Source organism: Papaver somniferum, chromosome 7, assembly GCF_003573695.1.
Source record: "Papaver somniferum cultivar HN1 chromosome 7, ASM357369v1, whole genome shotgun sequence".
Lineage (NCBI taxonomy): Eukaryota > Viridiplantae > Streptophyta > Magnoliopsida > Ranunculales > Papaveraceae > Papaver > Papaver somniferum.
Window position 1 is genome coordinate 42,222,273 of NC_039364.1, and position 17,448 is coordinate 42,239,720.

General features: G+C 39.2%; 1 protein-coding gene across 1 annotated transcript; it reads right to left on the bottom strand.

Annotated features, from left to right (window-relative positions):
• Nucleotides 1-1,629: 1,629 nt before the first annotated feature.
• LOC113297102 (probable methyltransferase PMT13) lies at nucleotides 1,630-6,832 on the bottom strand. The gene is made up of 7 exons (XM_026545502.1): nucleotides 6,204-6,832; nucleotides 5,167-5,370; nucleotides 4,482-4,692; nucleotides 3,950-4,211; nucleotides 2,787-3,158; nucleotides 2,478-2,555; nucleotides 1,630-1,968 (listed from the first exon to the last, which is right to left on the bottom strand). The coding sequence occupies exons 1-7, from the start codon at nucleotides 6,624-6,626 to the stop codon at nucleotides 1,755-1,757; spliced, it is 1,764 nt and encodes a 587-aa protein (XP_026401287.1). The 5' UTR covers nucleotides 6,627-6,832; the 3' UTR covers nucleotides 1,630-1,754.
• Nucleotides 6,833-17,448: the final 10,616 nt, after the last annotated feature.

Genomic DNA, 17,448 nt, shown 5'->3' on the forward strand with positions numbered 1-17,448 from the left:
TAAGGATCTGTTTCTAGATAAAAATCTAAAAACTCTGTATCTGATACCAACTAATGTAGAACTTGTTAAGAAGAATGCAATACGGAGATTGCAGATGATACGAAGAGACGAAAGAGATACGAATAAGATGAAATTGATAAAGAGATTTAGAAAGGATAAAAGAGAATTCGTATAAACGAATAATAAGATTGATAATAATATTGTTTGATAAAAGATTGTATCTCCTAAACAAGAAGACTTATCCTTTATATAGGTTCTACAAGAACCGACTAAAAGAAAGAAAAGGAAATTCTAATTAAACTAGGAAAGTAAAAGACTTGCAAAGCAAGTAAACGAGACAAAGTTGATTACAGAATGGGATCAACTTATCAGAGTTGCTTCAGAAGAATTGAGGCAACTAGTCACAGTTGCTTTAGTCGAAAAGGGATCAACTTGTCATAGTTGATGCTGTCTTGAAGCAAAGGATTTCCTACATCATATGTGTCTCTTCGGTCACCTACTTAGTCAACATCAATAGAACCCCTCATGGTTTCAACACTCTAATAAGGGGCATCAAACGAGGTAATCCCATATCGTCATATATATATTCATTATATGTGCAAAAATCTTATCAACAAATTTGGGCAATCTGGAATCCAAAAAACTGGTGGGAGGACTCTGTATATCTCAAAAAGCTCCTTATAAGGCCTCTCAAGAAGGAAAAAAAAAACACCTACAGAGAATTCTCCATTCCTACAGCTCCTCAGCAGGACAAATCATCAATACTGCAAAATCAATAATCATTCACCACCCAAGGCTACAACCACGACACATAGACTCTCTACGCCAATTCATCAACATGCCAACCACATCCATCATACCCATATATTTGGGAGTCCATGCAATTCAAACACAGTAGAATTTCTCGCCATATATTTGAATCATTACTTCAAAGTTGGCACGTAAAGCTCAAGACTGGATAACAAAATGCCTTACTTATGCAGGAAGGTTAGTTCTGATTAAAACCTTCCTAACACCTACATCCAACCACCTTATGCAAACGCAGGACGACACATGTGCACAAACAGATTAATAGGACAACTATTAAAAAAGAATTGGGGCCACGATTCCTCTATTAGAAAATGGGGAACCTTTTTTCTAGCCCAACTTTATATATATATAACACGATAAAAACTGACTATGGCTGATAGAAGACGACGAGCAACGTTGTCTAGCAGCTGTTGTCGATAAGGAGACTTGGGCAAGACCTCTCCAGCCAAGACCTCTCCAGCCAAGACCTACTTTATTTTCTGATCTTTCAGCCTCAAATAGTCATTTAGAGAGTTCGATAACAAAAAAATACCTTTTCTTTTCCCTTTCTGGATTGATAATGTCCGCGAGTTATAACCCCAAAGGTGTCACTATCCATCCACAAAAACCCCATCAAAAAAAAAGCAACACAACAACCCCAAAGAATTTGATGAAACCAAAATTTCATCATTTGAAATTTGGGGTTTTTGTATCAATTTTTAAAAATTTGGGGTTTTTGTATCAATTTCGTTTAAGATGAGAGTTTTAATGGATCCCAACTTTTGAATGGGGTTTTTGTACCACAAGTTTGGTCACCTTGGATTTTTATGACTAGTTCTGTTGATAATAAACTATAATGCCTTGATTTCTTCAGCAGAAAGTATACGAATGTTACATGGACAAAAGTAAACAGAAAAGAAAAGAAAAAGCTAATTAATGAAATACAAAGAATTAATTAGTGGAAATTATGAGGAGAGCCTCCACAGTTTCTTGGTAGCTACAAGAATCTTCTCGCTACTCTTGGAGTCAGGCTCACTGTCATGTACAACAGCTGTCCACTTAATGGCACCCGCGATGCGACTCACTCTATCTATCACTTCAGGTGAATCTCGAATTACCACCGTTCCCTCTGGACGCAAAATCCTATCCATCTCTACCATCAGATCCACCAGATTACATCTGCAATAGAGTTACATTCATTAAATCTCAACCGAAACATTACACTATTTGCAACTTTGGCCAAATAAACATTACTCATCTGAGTATGTTTTAAATTCCATCTAGTGTATCAGGTATCACAGCCAGAAATATCAAAGGCGGGGATCAGAGAAGAAACCCAAAGCCAACTAATAGGATTGTAACTATACCAACTCCTAAGAAGATTAAGTAATGTCATACAACGAAAAGGCACCGACCATTTAAGGCAAGGACTTGGTGGGGCATTAGAAATTTAGAACTACGGTCAAAAAAAAAAAGAGGGAATTCACATAATATTCCCATTCCGCAGTGATATTAGCTAATTATATAGACTACGAAGTACCCGGCAGATCTATGCATATCAGGTGTCAGGTTGCAATTGGGTGTGCAACCGCATGTAATACTAGTTCGAGTTAAATACTAAAGCGAAGGAACAAAGCAACATACTGCAGAATTGTTGAATTGCTGAAACAATTTAAAAGATCAAATACCTGTTCTTGATCAGTGAGTCAATGCTGGAGACATGTAGGAAGTCGTAAGTCCGAGGGTAGGTAGAGAAAGGCTCACACCTATTCATCAAATAATCATAAACACAATGTTACTAACCAAAAGGCCAACTTGCTATTGTTAACTACATAAGGAGTTATGAAGCTACTTGTACTTACTGTCATAAACATGAAGAATTGAGCATATTAATTCACAATTATCCTACTTTCAAATATTCACCCACTTTCAATATTCATCTAAAGACCCCAAAACTATTGACATTTATGGATCGAGACACCTGAAACAACACTTACCAATCATGGTAGACTCCAATGAGCCCTCTGTCATAAACCACACCAAGTGTTGATGACTTTCGAGCAGGAACGGCGTTCATCACCCAGACAGGATCTGATGAGAGAGCTGCTGCAAATCCTCCAAAAAATGCATTCATGTCCATGACGTTTCGTACAGCAGGAGTCCCTAGCTTCAAGTTGAGAGACTTGTAATATGAAACCCTTCTTTGCCAACGGCGAGTATCAGCTTCAAACACATTAATCCCATTTTTCAAAAGCGCTGCCCTTGAAGGTGGTTTCGACAGACGCTCCGGCCAGTTTGGAATAGTACCAACAGAATATTCTCCAGCAGAAGAAGGTATTTTACTGATACAGATCTTCAATTTGTGGTACCTACACAAAAGTCCACTTTAATGATGCAGTTCTAAGTTTTGTATGAGGCTTGAACTTGCCACATAGTAACGAAATCCTGCATTTCAGTTAATCTAGCCAAAGTTAAAGTTGCTATAATGTTGAGATTTCATGATAAAACTCTTGATTCTTGATAAAGCAAATTACACATTATTCACAAAAGTTTGCATTACAATGATCTGCAATCAACCGGCCATGCTTAATGGACTTGCATTCTTGGTCAACACATAGAACTTTTTTAGCTTCACATGCCTAGCAAAACTCAGTAACCCAGAAATTGTTGCTTAAGTACCAAAGGTAAAACAGTGAATCAACGTCACCCCAAGGGGCAGTTAGGTAAGACATAGTAGTGCGAGAATTGTTCTTAAGTCCAAAAAAAAATTAGCATGCAAATCCATTTTATTTTAATGCAAACAGATAAGAAAATGATTTTAAAGAAAACAAATACTCCACATGTTGATAACTTGTTTGAGTGCAAGCTAAAAGCATTATAGTCAATTATTTATTCTTACTCCTGAAAAATATAAGTCAAAGTTCAACCAATCAACGAGGCAACAGTAATGGTGGTGGTGGTGAGGATGGCTGTCAGTTAGTTAGCGTGGATAAGGCTGGTGACATATTTTTGCGAACACCAAAGCTATTAAAACTTCATAAACTATTTCTTTGTTCTGGTTTGGTTTTGGTTTAAAATAAGTTGTAACTGTGAGGTAATATTATATTCATCTGAACACATAGTCTAGGCCCAATTAAGAAACAAATCAGAAGAAGCTTACCATGCATGATTCGGGTCGTCTGATTCACTGCATAGTTCAAGACCAAACTCATTTTCATTGGGAAAGCATGAGTCCGCTGAAGGTTTTTTCCAGATTACAGTGTTTCCATCCACAACAATCAATTCATAGCACAAAGCTCTAGCCACAGCCTGGAGATCAGCCCATTCCTTATCTAATTTCGCCCACTGTACCGGGGGACCCGACACAACAAAGTATCCCCCAGGCCGAAGTAACCGGTCAACTTCAACAAAGTATGTTTCATCTGCAATTGTAAGAATGCCGTGATCAGAAAACAAACAATGATGGATGTCAAATTAGCAGAAAAGAGCATCCACCCCTCTGAAATCTCAATTTAAAGAATAGGGTATCAGGCTCCCAGAAATTGCTATTTTCTTTCTTCGTGGTTCTAAATGGTGATTAATAATATCAATCATGTTCTTTACCTTGGAAGTTCTCTTATTCTTGTAGTCTGTAGACTATGTACCAGTAGGAAAGAAAAGAAAGAAAATCAGTTTAAGGAAAGAAAACTCACTGTACGCAGTATAAGGGATCAAACATCGTGAACAGTGCACTAGATCAAGGGAGTATGCAGGAAGTGGCAACCTCCGGGTACCAAGCATGGCAACGATAGCAGGTATTCCCCTCTCCAGAGCAAACTGTATCTGAGCCTTATGTGAATCTCTTGGAGCAAATGAGAGGGTTAAAATGTCTTCCTTCAGTAGGTAGGCTCCAAAACTGGCTACCTGCATGGAATTCAATTTAATGAATATTTGCATCTTCAAAAAATGATCAAGTATACTTAGCCTTGTGCGGTAGGATCTTCCCACAATTATCCCATACTAATTTATAGGTGAAAATCCGCCTCTATAGATGGTTGTTAGAAAAGTTATTGAGTGGCCTACTATACCCAGGCTAGTAAGATCTTATTTTTGAGTTTCTGCTTCATAATAATTTATCAACTGCTCATGTGAGGGTGTTACTAGTCGTTGATAAACAGTTAATGTATTTTCTCACACCTTCGTGATACAGTTCATACCCTATATAACAATCGAATATGCCAGACTCACAAAAGAAAAATGAAGAGAGTAAAAGTGAATCCTTGCATATACATGTATTGAAATTGAAAACAAAGAGAGCTATAGGTGTGCTGCTGGATCCTTTACTATTATTATTCAAAACCTGAAAAGAGAGAAGCTCTGCAGAAAGAAATTTCCTACCCCACATCCCATATCCAAAGCTGTCCTCAGTACTCCTCCGCTTATAGGAATGTACTGTCCGAGTCTTTCAATATATGATATGGCTCCATCTGGGAACATTGTACCACCACCTGGGAAAATAAAATATTGACCGTCTTCCTTCATCCAGCCTTGGTGACCCTTCCTGTCTGCAATTTTGTTGAAAGGTACATTGTTGTGCCATATCTGAAAGCAAAGGACTATGTTTAAATACTGGAAATACATAATCGGTATTCACAACAGAGAAGACATTAAAAAAAAAATAGAGTCATTTCACGCTGATAGATATATTCCAAGATTGTACATAAATATGGAAAATCCTGATAATGTCCTATTCAGAAATCGATATCAAGTTTTTTATTAAAAACCTGTTTGGTCAAAACATATAGTTTGAAACAGATAACTTTTGAGCTGAACTGAGGAATTGGGTTCATCAGATGGAGAAGCATAGAGACTAAATAAGGTTTACTGCCTAACCTTTTATCAAAGGGATGGGACGTAGCACCCCAAGACGAAAAATCAAGCTCCTCATCAAATATTTTTATTTAAGTTTGATCTAACCATATTTCCGAGTTCCTAAATTGTCAGGATTTGGGACAAAGTTAATCTCAACATACAGCTTCTAGCCTACCACTTGAAGCGAGTGCACAAGTTCGCTTGAAGACCACTTCAAAAAAGTTTATAACACAATCAGACTTTAGCCTACCCACCAGGTTTTAAATTGTCCATTAACTATTCCCCAACGAGTAAAACTAAATTCAACCTCCTACAAAATTGCTTAACAAAACTTCACATTCTTTGTAAACCATTTTCAGATTTTGTACACTGGTTTGACCTCAAGCCTTCTAGCTCTAGGAAGAATCCAGTCCTATATGACATGAGATACAGCATTGCTGTTCAAGCTAAGAAAATTCCCATACAAAGTACACAATGGAATCTATGTTTTGCCTCTATTGTTAGATCCAGACAATTGCACACTAATACCATAACCTAAAATTGAAGTAGTAAAAATATGATACCTTTTGTAAGCTATCAGGCCAACGAACAGAAATCTTGTAACCCTTAGGAGGAGGGATCAAACACAAAAGAGATTCTTCAGGCAATGGACAATGTCTTTCACGATAAAAATTCATTTCATGACTAAGTTTACTATTCCTTCTAGGATCTTCACAAGGCATATGATCAACAGCTTCATATGGACATGATTCAATTGAATGTTTACCTGATTCAACTAAACTTAATAATTTATGTCTTTGTTTAGGATCAGATGTTGATGAGAGTACAAGTGTTTCACGACCTGAAGCAGCAAGCGAATCACCAAGTGATGTAAAAACAAGAACAAAGAATACAAATACTGCTGCAAATAATGCAAATGTTATTAGATCAAGTAATTTCCATTGTCTAGGGTTTCTTTTTGAGAATGGGAGATTTATTTGTGCCATTTCTGGCTTGAAACTGAGATCTTGATTAGATCCACATTGACTATAGAGAGATTAATCGGAGGTGAAGTCTACCAAAAGAAAATGATTTGTCGGTGGAGAAAGAGAAGGGGTTCGGATATCAATTTGAGTGACAAACTAACAAAGAGAGTGCGCACAGACACTCCAGTGTGAAGTGAACTGGAGAAAAGAGAAAACAATCTTGAATCCGCGTATCTGAAGCTGGAGATTGGGGGCGGTTTATCACATAGGCCCGAATAATTTATCGGGTATATACCCTTTAACCCATGGTTTATTGTCTGGGTCTTCCCGTATTAATACATGACAACATGGTGGATATCTTATTCCCCCTCTTTGCCCCCTCTTGCATTTGGAATGTTATAGAAGTAGATAAATCTAATGTCAGGAATACACTCACTACTTCCCCGTGAGATGGATCTACTTTAAACATAGGTGCTAACCCTTCTTGTTAGCCTTCTTTAATATATTTCCAATCGGCGGAAAAAAAAAAAGACAACATGGTGAATTGATTTATTTTTTCTTAGAAAATGAGGCGAACTTTATACATTAATATGATCCGTATGTGCCACAGGACTAAGTCGATTGTCTATTAAGATTACGATCATCACAGTAAATATGGAATCTAAGTACCTTTATAATCGTTCTCAAATGCCGAAACAGATAGACATGAGAACTGGGTTAAATGGTCATGCTTGGGTAGTTATAAACAGAGGCACACAATTTAATATTAGTGCACAAGGCAGAGACGTCGTGATCAACAAGTGATCCATCCATTTCTTTAAGTTTTTCATAACTAAGTTAAATGATCATGTTTGGATTATTAAAACAACACTGCTCAAAGCAAAGAAGTTATGATCAACAAATAACCCATCAATTTCTCAAGATTTTCTATAATAAAGTAACTAATGTAGGAAACTAAAACTACAACTAAAGTAGCAAAGGTAACAAGATCGGTCTGCATTGGTTTGTAGTGATCTAAAACGGTTTGGAACGACCCGAGTCAGAATCTAAGCTGGTGTGGTTGGTGTTGATGATGATGTTGTTTTTGTTGTTGATGCGGTTGATGTTGTTTCTGTTTTCATTGTTGTTGATGTTGAATAATTGATGTTAAATTTATTCATACTTAAGTTGGTTTTCTTATGGAAACAAGCTTTGCGGTAAAATTAAACCACATCATGATTCTATGGAACAAAAATATATGAAGGCAAAACATTGAATCAAGATTCCTTTAAAATAATCCCACAAATTTTTAGATCATGTGTCGACTGCATCTTGGAGCACCTTGCTCACTCAACTTTCAACCACACCAAACTCAAATTATCCCCCCACATTTACCATAACGCCTCAGACAACTATTTTCCAAATCCCACGACAATCAGCACTAATATCCGTAATCTCCTCTTTTTGTTTTCTATTTTGGACTTTATGGTTGGCTATGAATGAATTAATATACGACCAAAAGCATACAACATCAAAAGAAATCTTAGCCTGGGTTAAAAAACAACAACAAGAATTTTATACGGCACAAGATTCCTTACATCTGGTCCTACCAGGAGATTCAACAATACTTAACCACCCAGGAGGCGCCAAAAAGATCTCAACAATCTCGGTAGGATGGTCCACCACCAAGCATTAACTGGATCAAGATTACACGGACGGGGCAGTTAGGGGTCATCCGGGTTTTGCGGGTGCAGGCTTCATTTGCAGGGACTTCGACGCACAGACTGTAACGGCTCTAGCTCAACCTTTAGGAATTACGACTGCTTTAACTGCAGAAACTTGGGCTCTACTTTTGGCTTCAAGAATGGCAACAGAAAGGAAATGGAGAAAAGTTCTCTTTGAGACGGACTCAGAGAACCTTCTGCGGTTCATCACATCACAGGGATGATTGAAGAAATAAAGAATAGATTCGACATGTTCCGCGGGCTGCTATCCAACACAACTACAGAGAAGGCAACCACGCAGCAGATGGTTTGGCCAATCATGCAGCAGATGGAAGTCAAACGGAAAATTTCTCAACCAAAATATGGGACCAGGCAATCCCGATTTTTATCAATCAAATTTTATATCATGACTCTTTGGGTACCCCATACCTACGTCAAATTGTAACCTAACCCATTTTTTCTAATAAAATGCATTCTTTAAAAAAAAAGAAAAAAAAAAGAATCATGTGTCGTCTTATCTATATGATTTATGAAATGCCTCTGAATATGGTATGTATTCATGGATTTATAAGCAGGTGGTCCTCATACTGTCCCTTGATTCCAAAGCATCTTTCTGCAAAATATCGAATACTTTGACCAATTCCACCTTTACTAGTTTCCTTTTTATAACTAGCATCCAAGATTGTTTTCTTGTAACCAACACCAGGTCGTTCCAAGAGTGAGGCAACATACTTAATAAGTTATTATGTGATGACATCTGAGGAGATGTATATGGATAACTTATTAATATGTATTTTGATTATATCGATAGTTCATATCTGTTAGGTTTAGATTTTTGGAAAATGAGAGCACATTTGTCTTTCCAGATCATTCAAATAGTGTTAGAGCACTGCTCGGCCGAACTCGCAAGCATTGCTATCTCAAGCTTGTTTGTCAAGTTTAGTTGATCAAAACTGTATACTTGATTTCTAGTCTACTTATAGTTATGTCTCGGATTAGGATAGAAGTGTGTAGTTGAGCATTAGACTTCACGGCGTTCACCAATTGAAGAAGAAGATCTACTAAATAGCTTGGAGGAACTTCATCATCAACAAAAGGTATGTGGAGACTAAAACTTATCTATCACTCAAAAGTCTATTCTATTATATCTTATAATGAGACTAAGTCGTATAGCTATATAGACTTTGCATTATACACATTTAAAATTTCGATCCGAGTTTATCTCGTTTATATATTTCTCGAAATACGTGTTAGAAGCTTTTTAGCTTTAGCTTAAATTCATCATCTACTTGACGAGTTTAGTCGTAGAAAATTTATTTGTTCGAAACTAAATATTAAGTCGAGATGATCATGTGAAAATTACCTTGAACATATTACATGATTTGTGTGAGACAATCATTTGATGTTAACTTGGGAAGGTTCGTATTGATCAATTAATCACTTGAAAATTATTTGAAGTTAGTGGTATCTGTAAGATAAGCATTGTTGTCTTCTAAGGATAATTCAGTGACTAAATGAGAGTCTTAGAACTACTACCAATATCTGGAACTGTGATTCGCATACTCTGTTTGCGAACACAGTGGTCAGGTTTTAAAATCGGTAAGTACGACAATTCATACTCATGAACTCAGGTTCGTTTGCGAATCAGTTTGCAAACTAAATTCCCTGGAACTTTAATGAAATAAGGTATGCGAACTTTTTTTGCAAACCGTGGCATTATGTTCATGAATTGGTTCTTGTATAAGTACTTTGTACAACTACAAACCAAATCAAATATGTTTCAAATGGTTCGGATATATTTCTATAAGATAGTGAATATTTGAACAACTCTCTTAAAGAACATTTAGATTCATCTGATTATCTATCATGATTGATTGATCATCATATTTGATCTAGAAGTGTTAGATGAATATGGCTAAACTATAAGTGTTCATATGGATAACTTTGGTTAACTATTATTGAGCCAACTGGTTATACATGTTTAGATACAGTTCATCCATATCCATTAACCTTAGGTTTACATTTCTTCTAAAATTCATTATTAGGGTTCCCGACTTGAAGACTTCATTTGGGATTCGTGAAGCCAGATCCAATTATTTTATGTGTAGTTGCGTATTCTGATTTACTTTTTATATCGTGTTGAGTTTAATCTTCTCTAATATTTTCTCGATATTTATCTTCGATAGGTAAGATATAAAAAGTAATCACAACAGTTCTTCGTCTCAGACTCTTGTGATTCCGATAACTTCTCGTATTAATCAGTTAGGTTATTATGAGGTGACTAATATTTCTAGGTTGCTCTTCGGGAGTATAAGACCGGATGATTAGTTGAGTTTCTTGTACACCTTGATCTTTATCTTAAGACGGAAACAACAACCAGAATAGACTTGTATGTGGGAGACAGATTTCTTTATAAGTCTTCGACTTTGGGTCGTAACAACTCTTATTTGTGGGTGAGATCAGCTAAGGGAATCAAGTGTGTAGAATTCTGTTGGGATTCAAGAGGCGTAAGGAACGCGATTGTACCTTAATCAGTGTGAGACTTGGTTAGGGATCAACTACATTCCAGTCTGAAGTTAACTTGTAGTAGGCTAGACTCAGTAGCGGCTTAATACAGTGTGGTGTTCAAGTTTGGACTAGGTCCCGGGGTTTTTCTGCATTTGCGGTTTCCTCGTTAACTAAATTTATGGTGTCTGCGTTATTTTTATTCTGCATTATATTTTGTTATATAATTTAAATATCACAGGTTGTGCGTTTGTATCGATCAATTGTGAAATCCAACCTTTGGTTGTTGATTGGAAATTGATTGATCCGTGGATATTGATCTTTGGTACCATCCCAGTTATTCTCATAACAATCAGGTTCACGGATTTTTATCTGTTTGATTTACGGATTGTGTTGATAAAGAGATAAAGCTCTTTAATATTTATTTTGATTGAGACTCAGTAACTTGGTGCTCTCATATTTATATTGGAGTTTGGTTCATACAGATTGCCAAACAAAATAGTTGGGTGTGGTCGTTATACCCCCGCGTTTTCAAATAGATATTATTACCCGATAAATGTTATACTCGGTCTGAGGAGATGATCCAGTAATATAAGAAGTCCATGCATTAAACCAACTTATAACCCAATTAAGCAACAACAAAAAAAAGGTTAGGGATAACATTTGAAACCATTACATTGATCTGGCAAAAGGGCATTCAGAAAAATGATTTATAATTTCCACTTCAGCATTACAAAGACTAAAATGAAGACCAATGTCAATCTTAAATCTTTATAGTTTATCTCTAGTAGGAACAATATCGCTAAGGCATTTCCAAATAAATAGTTTTGTTATAAGAGGAGGTTTAGTTTTCCATGAAGATTTCCAAACACTAGTAGAAACAAGATAATGTAAACTTGACTATGATATTAGGAATTCATCAAAGTTTTGTATGCATTTTTTTTACAGTAAACAAAACCCTTATTGTTAGAGCATTACTCGGCTGAACTCACCAAGCGTCGGTATGTCAAGTTTGGTTATCATATTTTAGTAAATCAAAACTCATTCAAAGAGTCGCTTTATTATAAACTAGAGTCAACTTAGTATAGGTTATCTAGAAAGATACTAGGATATGAGACTTACAAGTATTACGTGAAGACTTGAAGAATGTGAAGAAGTAAAGAGCTACAACGACGACATCATCCTTCCTCTTGAGGTTAATAATATTTGACTTGAATTATTTCATTCCTAACGTATCTTTCAAGTCGTGCATATTGAAAACATAATTGCGAAGCTGTGAATGATATACTTTAGTTAGACATAGTATTAAGAAATTACAATATTGTCGATGGTGGTTTTTAGTTCAGGGCTAAATTTGTAAAACCCTGCATTTAATGTGTCGTCACTCTGCAAAGAAACAGAACCATGTAAAAGTGACGAGTGTTCAATCTCTTCACTGACGCATTTATTGAGCAACTCAATATATTCACATGAAATTTATCCAGAATGGTGCATGTAGCAACAATCCCTGATATTCTGTAAATTTTGGCACCTTGCCTGTATTATTCAGTTAATATAAGTTTCTTTGAATGCCTTCTGTGCTATGTTCCCCGGCTGAACCCTTAATGTTGATATGGCATGACAATTTGTGTTCACTCGCAGCAGAGTAGCACGAATTTCCAAGTATCAAGGATAAGGTCTTTGCATAAAGTATTCAATCAGAAAGCATACTTCTCTCTGGCAATGAACTTAAAGAACTCTGTGTCAGCACATAGAATTCAATCAATTTTGTGATAATTCACAAGATTCAGATATTACCCTGACTAATTTGCAAAAATTAGGGTTTTGCGCCTTGCGCAGTATATCAGACCTTGCCTGTCGAAATTAAGCCTAGGCAAACTAGGTAATTAATCCTCCATGGATTAGTAGGTGCAAAATCTTGCCCAGAATCAGAAAACAAGAAATAAAGGAGCCGCAGAACAGTAGCAGCAACAAAGGGAGGCGTGGCCATGCCTTAGGCCAGCCGGCGCCATTTTCCATTGGCCACGCCCCATGTTGCCTAAACCGGCCCTATTTCCCTTGACCAATCAGGTCGCCTTAAAACCGCCACACGCACATAAGTTGTGGCTGGGCCCATACTTTCCGGCCCTATTTCCCATCGACCAACCAGGTCGCTTTAAACTTGCCACTCCCACACCAGAAGTGTGGCCACGCCCGCGTTTGGTCGGCCCTCTCTTTTTCGACCAATCAGGTTGCTCTAAACCTGCCGCAGTATTAAAAAAGAGAGGCAAAATTGTGCCAATACCAAATTGGATTTCCAAAGTTGCGCCAATGCGCTAACTGGCATGCCGAACGTGCCGGACGTGCCACTTTGCCACAGAAGCATGTCGAACGCGACAACATACCAACCCATCTTCTGTTCATGGCCAACGCCATAACAGGCTTCAATGTGGTTATCCTAACCGGAAACACGACCTTGCATGGTCGAAACCCTAATTTCAAGTCGCGGCATAAATTATGCCATTTCGGACCCCACAACATGCCACGAGCCGTGCGGGACCTAGGAAGCCCTAATAAAGACGCCATATCATAGCCACCCGTGGCAATCCTTGCTCTTGTGGCCGTTTCCATGTGATGACCTGGCTATGGTTCCTTTGGCGTGGCTATGGCACCATTTTCACAAAACGTCGATGCTCCACGGCCACATGCCACATGCTGCATGCCGTATGCACTAATTAAGGTTTTGGCATGCCAAACCCTAATTTAGGCAAAGTTGCTACGCCAACCAAACCAAGTAACGTTTCCCAGAGCATTGGGATTGATGTGGCAACATGGCCAATGTTTCCACGCCACATTTGGGTCTAACACCAATGTGCCAAAATATAGCGGCCACGGCTACGCCAGGCACTACTTGCACCATCATGCCACTGGCATGCACTAACTATGTCAGCCACGCCACCGTGTCGCAGCGCACGTGCTAATTCGGGTTTCGATATGCCAAACCCTAATTTAGTTAAAGTCGTCATGAAAACTAGGTCAAGTGATTCTCCCAAGGCCTTAAGTTTAACTTAGCAACAGGGTCAATGTTTCCGGAGCCATATTTGGGTTTAACAACAATATGCCAAAATAGCTGCCACTGCTACGCCACTGGCATGCCGCTATGCCATGGCTACGCCAGGCGCCACTTTTCTATACAACAAGATGTGGCCATAATCAATGGCCATCCTTTCTCATAAGCTACAATCTCAGCCGTGCAAATTCGCCACATAATTGACAGGCATGTGGAAAGTCTTAGGCGACCAGCCAAGACAAGCCTAATAGCATCACATGCTATTCTCCTGCGGCAAGTCTCCGGACTTTGATTTGCCACACATAGCAACCTGCTACACATTTTCCACGAAAACACTCAAGACATCAAACATGTCAAAAACTGGGGGATACTCATCAGGGTATTGGTATGGAGGTTTACAGCGTGCGGCGTGCGACACGCCCATTATAAGAAAGTGTCAGAAAGCATGGCAGTAATCGGCGGTAAGAAGTAGTGGGTGTAAACTAACTCGTCTCCTTCATAATGGGAACGTGGTTTTCTGGCATTTACACACGACCCCACTTCCCCAACACTCAATCATTCCCACTTTCTACGAGATCAGGGTGCGTTCAATATGACTTGTATAGATAGGTTCTACCTATTTCAACCAAACGACAACAGTTTGGTTAACAGCAACACAGTATCCAGAAAACACCAAAGAATTGATAGCTTACATTCCACAAGCCAGTTCCACATTCTGATACAAGTCATAAAATAACCACACTTTCAGAATTAACCATTCTGGTCTCAACACCTTCTTCTCTTCCCTCCCTAAGACCAACCCTTCTTCTTCACCTTGTGACCGAAGCAAGACTGGAACGACCATTTCTTGGTTTAGGCCAGGATTGTACAGATTGATCTCTCGAATCTAAAGTACTCCCGTGCAGTGCATTTGTTTAAGGTTTAGGCTCGTTTCTCATCCACACACCCAAATTGACCAAAACCAGCAGAAACAGTGTTTACCCACAAACAATTGGCGACCATAGTGGGAGATTAAATCTCTTGGTTGAAAATTCAATTCTCAATTTTATTTCCATCCTAATTGGTCTTAGGCCCAATTCAATCGTTAATTGAAACCCATTTCAGTCAAAGATTCTTTCCAGATGTATTCGAGTCATTCGAACCTTGCAGAAGCAATGAATAGATGGAAGCCAACTACCATGGAAGACATGACAAAAAAATACTAGAGGATATGGTTTCCATCCAAGTCGATATTATCAGGCGGCAAAAAGAGACGCTTTGTATCCTGAAGAGTATAATAAGTCGATTGTGGAAAGAATCATCAAAGGCTTATCCGGAGGATCCCGCCAATTTCAAGAGTAATACGAAGTATGTTAAATATTTGGCTAAAGCATGCGCCTCTACCAATGAGGATGCTGACGGAGCACATAGCCACATCATAAAGGAACAACAGAAGAGCAGTCAATTGGATTCTGCCAACATAAAGAGCCAAGACAATTTCACAAGACCGGGGGAGGAGACTTTCCAGGTGCGCCACAACATCTGTAAGACAAAGGTAAAGAGCCTGCCTATGAAGCCTTGCTGGAAAACATTTATCTCCAAACCCTCGCAGAAGTTCAAAGAGTTGTCCAACAATCCGCAACCACAACTGCTTTGCTGAAAAGAGAAGCACCTGAAGAGGGGGAAATCTACCAAGACGCTTATGGAAACGAACACTGCGCCAATAAATAATATCCAGCTCTTCCACCACGTGTCGCCGTCGCTGACGCAGGCCCCTCAAGAGAAATTACCTTTCAGCAATACAATATAAGTAAATGGTCCGTTCATGAATCAATGATCGCTCAAGTGTCAGTTCCGCCCTCAAAGAGGGCTTCATGCCAAAGCCTGCAAGAATTTCCGCCACAACAACTACTGATGCGGAAGAAGCCAGAATCAAAATATCCATGCTTCCGTTGCCTATCAGAAGATTTATAGAGTTACTTGAAATTTGGGTACGAGAGGGAGTAGTCCAACTACCCCCGGTAGGGCGTCCACCAACTGATCAAGAGATGCTAGATTCAAGATATTGCCACTATCACAGGTTTATTCATCATCCTACCAACGAATGTAACGCTCTGAAGCGCATTGTCCAGGAAAAGATTGATTCAGGGGAATTACGCCTGAGGACTGGAGGTTCTCCACCTTGTCGCGGATTGACATAGAGATGTTACAGAGACAATAAAGAATGTCTGGGGACTTCTCACGGCCAGGATTGCGTCACACAATAAACTCTGATTTGCAACCTAAAAATTTAGTTTTTTGGAGAGACCCCTAAGTGAATAGAGTATGTGGTCGTATCGGGCGAGAGAAAAAAAGAATGGTCAACACCAATGTACCATCCGCAAGCGCAGTCAACACGTCTCATGGCGTTACATCCTCTACCACCAACACCAGCAACACCGGAAGCATCCCCTCTGACGTGACGCCTCTTATTACCAGATTCAGAGTCGCTGCTACTCCTAATATTTCTTCGAGCATGACGCCTCCAATCATCACCAGGACTGCCACCACTTCTTCGTCAGGACGAGAGACTGGAGGAGCCAGAGGAAACCAACCTTCCCATTACCATTATCGATTTAATAGAGAGACATGAAGTTCTTTCCAAAACTCAGACAGACATGGCCACAACTCAGAAGGGGCCGCTTCAACATTTCGCTCCAGAAGCCGCTCCGCTTCAACGTTTCGCTCCAGGGGCCACTTCAACTTTCGCTCCAGGAGCCGCTCCGCTTCAACGTTCTCTTCAGAAGTCGTTACTCCTCCCTGCCAAGGATCGCGTTGTAGCCGCCACACTCCTCCCTTCCAAGATCGTGTCGTAGCCGTCACACTCCTCCCTTCCAAGGATCGTGCCATAGCCGCCACACACCTCCCTGTCAAGCATCGTGATCACATCCAGCCAAGGTTCGTAGTCGTGGCCACTGTTTGATCCATCTCGCCAAAGCTCGTGGTCGTGGATAGTTTACTCGCCTACACATCCAGCCAATCCCTTTGCTTCCATGGACCCCCATTCAATTCCAACCAACCTATTTTGGGTTCCCACGACAATGTAGTCTCTTCCGCTGCCAAGAACTGTTGTTGTTCACTTGTTGATACCAGCCAGAGATTTACCATAGCAACAACCACTACAAAGGTAATCCATACTTCTCCATATTTTAGTTTCACATGGAAGAAGTAATAGAGTCACCAGTACGGATGCAAGATGATATATTTATCATGGTCAACTCACCGACCATACAATATAGAAACATGTAAAACCAAACTTGGGACTGAGGCTCTACACAGAATCCCTATCAAATCGTGGGAGGCACGGTCAACCCGAAAGTCATAGCCACGACAAGGTCATCTATTCTTCAAAGGTGTAACGTAAGGATATCGTGACCTCTTCGTCTAGAATGCGCCTGCAACACTTTACGTGTCCCGGATCCCGAGCCTACTCAGAGAAAACAACTTCAGTAACCAAAGAGAAGTGCGACTGGGGACTGCTCACAGCGGTCCATCCCCGACAACAATCAAGCATTCATGATATAACTCCAGAGACGCGACTGAAACATTTTTCTTGAAAAGACAGAGG